Raw genomic sequence first — 3,914 nt, 5'->3', positions numbered from 1 at the left:
GTACTCGCTGTCAGTGTCACCATGAGCTGCCAGCTTCCTGTGCAGTGCTGCCTGGCCGGCAAGAGCAAGTCTGGGATTGTTCAGCACCCTCTCCCTGTGGGAGCACTGAGGACCAGGGTCGTAGGGTACATGGGTAACCAGTTGCAGTCCTTCCTCAGAAAGGTCTCTGAAAGGGACAAGGAGTGATCAGCCTCCTGGAGCCAAGGGACAAGGTGATCCACTGGCCGGGCCACACTGACAGGCCACCTGCATCACTTAGATGAAGGGTCTGGGGATTAGTTGCCCCCTGGGGCACCGACAAATTGCTACCCGCACTCATGAGCTTCACCGTCCCAGCCTGATCCTGGGGCAGTGGGAGGGTGCCAGCGTCACGGCTCCCCAGGGGATCAGGCACCCCAGGGCACTGCCGCTCAGGTCGCAGACTCCCGTGTCTGTCTGCCGCTGTCCTGAGGTGCTCCCCTGCAGCAGGTGACCAGCTTGCGGGCTGGTGTCAGCAGTGATGGGAAGACTGTGGGCCTCTCACACAGCCCCCCGCACGAACATGTAGCTCTCCACCTGCCCCTGCTTGCCGTCAAGGCTGACCCGGGTCTCTCCTGCACTGACTGGCCAGCTTGCACTGTCCCCTCAGGCACACGGCGTCCCCTGGCCAATGGCATGGCACTGTTAGCAGGCTGCCCCGCTCAACCTTATCAAAAGGGTGGGAGGTACTCAGGCCTGAGGAGAGCTGCTTCTACCCTGACTGCCCGGGTATGCTAACCACTGGTCCCCCCTGTGCGGGGCCCCCCCCCCCCAGACAGACACTGCACATTCCCCGGGTGCTCTAACCACTGGCACTTCTCCCTCTGTGGTCCCCCCCCAAGACAGATTCTGCCCGTTCCCCGGGTGCTCTAACCACTGGTCCTCCCCCCCGTAGGGCCCCCCCCCGAGATAGACATTGCCCGTTCCCTGGGTGCTCTAACCACTGGCCCTCCTCCCTCTGTGGCCCCCTCAGAGAAGCTGCTGGAGGGCCCGGGGAGCCGCTGCTGCCACAGGGGACCAGGTGACGGCAGGCTATTTCACACGTGCGGGGCCAGCAACATGCCAGTGTGGCAGATCCTGCCCTCTAACAGCCACTGACAGCCAACCACGTGGCTTCCTGCCACCCCGCCCAAAGTTGCTGGCAATCGAAGGTCAGACCATCTTCAAGAACGAGGTGGCATGAGAGCCAGGACCAGCATATTTCTGGACCGCTGTTTATTTCCAGTCTCACCTGTCTGCCGGGAGGGCTGCATTACGCCCTGGGCTAGTACAGGAGGAAGCATAACTAATGTGGGGTAAACGTGGTAGGTGAGCCCCACAAGGTGGCCCGAGTCCCCCAAACAGCCACGCAGAGGCAGTCTGTGAGGCCAATGTCCCCCCTCAAGGCTGTGTGGGAAACAGGTCGCAGAGGAGCCTCGGAAGGTGGAGGCACCTGCCCTCTGGCCAACAAGGACAAGGATGAGCAAGAACAGTGAGGGCCTGGCCACTTCCTCCCTGCCAGGCACCTCCTGGATGTCAATAACCCAAAACCATCCCGCCAGCCGTGGCTGCAGCTGCTGCTGTGAGCACAGCCTATGGGCTGGGGATGCGCCACCGTGGACCTGTGGCGTGGCGTGGCGGTGGGCCCAGGGCTGGTGGGGTCATTTACTGGCCACGGCAGAAAGCTGGTCTCGGATGCGGCCCAAGCCGTCTAGCATGGTGTCCAGCGTTTCTTTGCTCAGCTCCATGGTGACAGCCGAGACGGAGGGTTTGTCCCCGCATAGCCTGGGGTCTTCTTGGATCTGAAAGGGGAACATGGCCCAGAGTGAAGGCTGGCCCTCCATTCCTCTCCCCTTGCCACTGAGCTGTGTGGATGCCTCAGCTGGGGTGAAGGCAGGCTTTTCGCTAAGAGGTGGAGGTCTGTTAGCAACTGGGGAAAGTGAAAGAGAGGGTCTGCAGAGTGCCTCAGTGGGCATGCAGAAGAGCAGGACACAGCCCCGAGCCTGTCCGACTCAGCATGCCAGTGAGAAATGTGTGTGCGCACACTGGGTGCCAAGACTGTCCAACGGAAGGCAGGAAAAATGACAGCTTCTAGTTATGTTTACTTGTAGCCTTAAAAAAGAAAGAAAGAAAGAAAGAAAGAAAGAAAGAAAAGAAAAGAAGAAAAGAAAAGAAAAAAGAAAAGAAAAGAAAAGAAAAGAAAAGAAAAGAAAAGAAAAGAAAAGAAAAGAAAAGAAAAGAAAAGAAAAAGAAAAAGAAAGAAAGAAAAAGAAAGAAAGAAATTTAGCCCTACTGGTACCTAGAAGTTGTTACGGGCACCTTTTCTTACAGGTGTTGACTCTCTGAGTGTCTGGTTAAGTAGAGAGACCGGTACACGATCCAGTTTTGACTAAACTGACCCTACCACATGGGCATGTGAAGAGGGTAGTCTTTTCAGACTGCTAAGTAGGGACGCCGCTGAGACGGGGCATGTGGACACAGGGCAGTTTGTCAGAGGGAACGAAAAGCTCGGTCGGGGACGCACTACCCTGATGGCTCTCTGGAATGCAAACACACAGCCCTAAGCCGCTCGGGTGAGATGTCTCTTGTCTCTCGTGGTAGATGGTCATCTTTACCTGTCAGCAAATTGTTTTAAGAAAATTATGGCTTGCAGGACCAGCATTTGGCGTGTGACTATATCGCTGGACTCCCATGTAGTTGACCGTGGTTCAAGTCCCAGACCCAGTGGCTTAAACTCATGCCGGGTGTGTGTGCGTGCGTGCCCAAGATCCCGAGAGAACAGAGGAGAAGGGACTGTGGCATGGCCATCCCCCCGGGGGGTGATTTCTCACTTTCTGTCTCTGTCTTTCTGGCAAGTGCTGGCGCCCTATAGCAAAAATCTCTCCAAAAATAAAAAGAATACTGTGGTTTGCATCTGTTGGTTTCTCCTTCCAGGGCAGGCTTTGCGATGGCAAGGCAACATCACTACAGTGGCATCCGCGCACACCGTATAAACGCGTGGATTTTTTGGACTGGAGATCCCCAGCTTTGGAGACTGACTTTCAACGGCCTGGGGTGCCAATCCCGCTGCCCCGTCGTTCTTCCTGGTGCACATGACAGGGGACCTACCTTCACCTGGAGCAGGCAGGTGGGGACGGCCATGCGGCCGACACTGTCCGAGGAGGCTTTGATGTCCACTCTCCAGTCCAGGTCAACCAGGCGTGGCAGAGAGACTGGGGGGACAGCACAGCTGAACACTCGGGCCTTTATGCCATGACACGTGGCTCTAATGGCCACGCCACAAATAACCGAGTCAATCTTCAAAGAGTCCCTGAGAGACGGACAGGCAGGCCCAAGACCCGCTGCTGCTGTGCTCAGCCTGCTCCTGTCGGGCAGCAGCTCCAGGCTCCTGGACCCGACCCTCCAGGCGCCAGGCCTGAAGGAGAAGCGACGTCTTTAGGGAGGAGTCCCGGCTGAGTCTCAGGGACACATACCTACCTGTCCAAGCCCTGAGCTGTGTCCTCACTTGGGAAAGGGAGGCACCTAAGCCCAGTTCACAGGGACGCTGGGGGGACCGAGTGAGTGTAGGGACATGCCCAGCACTGAGGCCGGCCCCGAGCACGAGGCCATGCACTGGACCCTCCCGTCTACTCCATCTTTCAAGCTGATTTCAATCACTAGTGATTTTTTCCTAATTGAAACATAATTATTTTAAGTACTTCATTTTCTGCTTTAAAATTTCCATGTATTTTTAACAATATGTCTCTATAGTAAAGTTTATAATCAGAAAATAAATAAATAACACCAACACAGAGTTGTGGTTGGGACTGGTCACCAGGCAGATGGGGTGGGGTGGGGCGGGTGAGGAGGAGGGGAGGGTCGACTCCCTGGTACTCACTCTGGCTGGCTTGGGCATCAGTTCTCCATGTAGATCTGTT

The 3,914-nt window shown here is 56.2% G+C and overlaps 1 protein-coding gene across 4 annotated transcripts in view; it reads right to left on the bottom strand.

The window, feature by feature from the left end:
• Positions 1-1,180: 1,180 nt before the first annotated feature.
• COMMD9 (COMM domain containing 9) overlaps positions 1,181-3,914 on the bottom strand; it is a 13,015-nt gene continuing 10,281 nt past the window's right edge. For 2 of the 4 annotated variants that reach the window (XM_014593081.2, XM_014593079.2), the window contains exons 4-7: positions 3,875-3,909; positions 3,106-3,209; positions 2,525-2,612; positions 1,181-1,799 (exon numbers count right to left, since the gene is read on the bottom strand). In XM_014593081.2, coding sequence (XP_014448567.1) covers positions 1,663-1,799; positions 2,525-2,612; positions 3,106-3,209; positions 3,875-3,909 — 364 coding nt within the window. In that variant the 3' untranslated portion in view covers positions 1,181-1,662. The remainder of the gene's footprint in view (positions 1,800-2,524; positions 2,613-3,105; positions 3,210-3,874; positions 3,910-3,914) is intronic. The other 2 variants (XM_014593080.1, XM_014593082.2) reach the window with 2 other exon arrangements.

Source organism: Tupaia chinensis, unplaced genomic scaffold (assembly GCF_000334495.1).
Source record: "Tupaia chinensis unplaced genomic scaffold, TupChi_1.0 Scaffold139733_1, whole genome shotgun sequence".
Lineage (NCBI taxonomy): Eukaryota > Metazoa > Chordata > Mammalia > Scandentia > Tupaiidae > Tupaia > Tupaia belangeri.
This window is presented reverse-complemented; position numbering and strand designations above follow the sequence as displayed.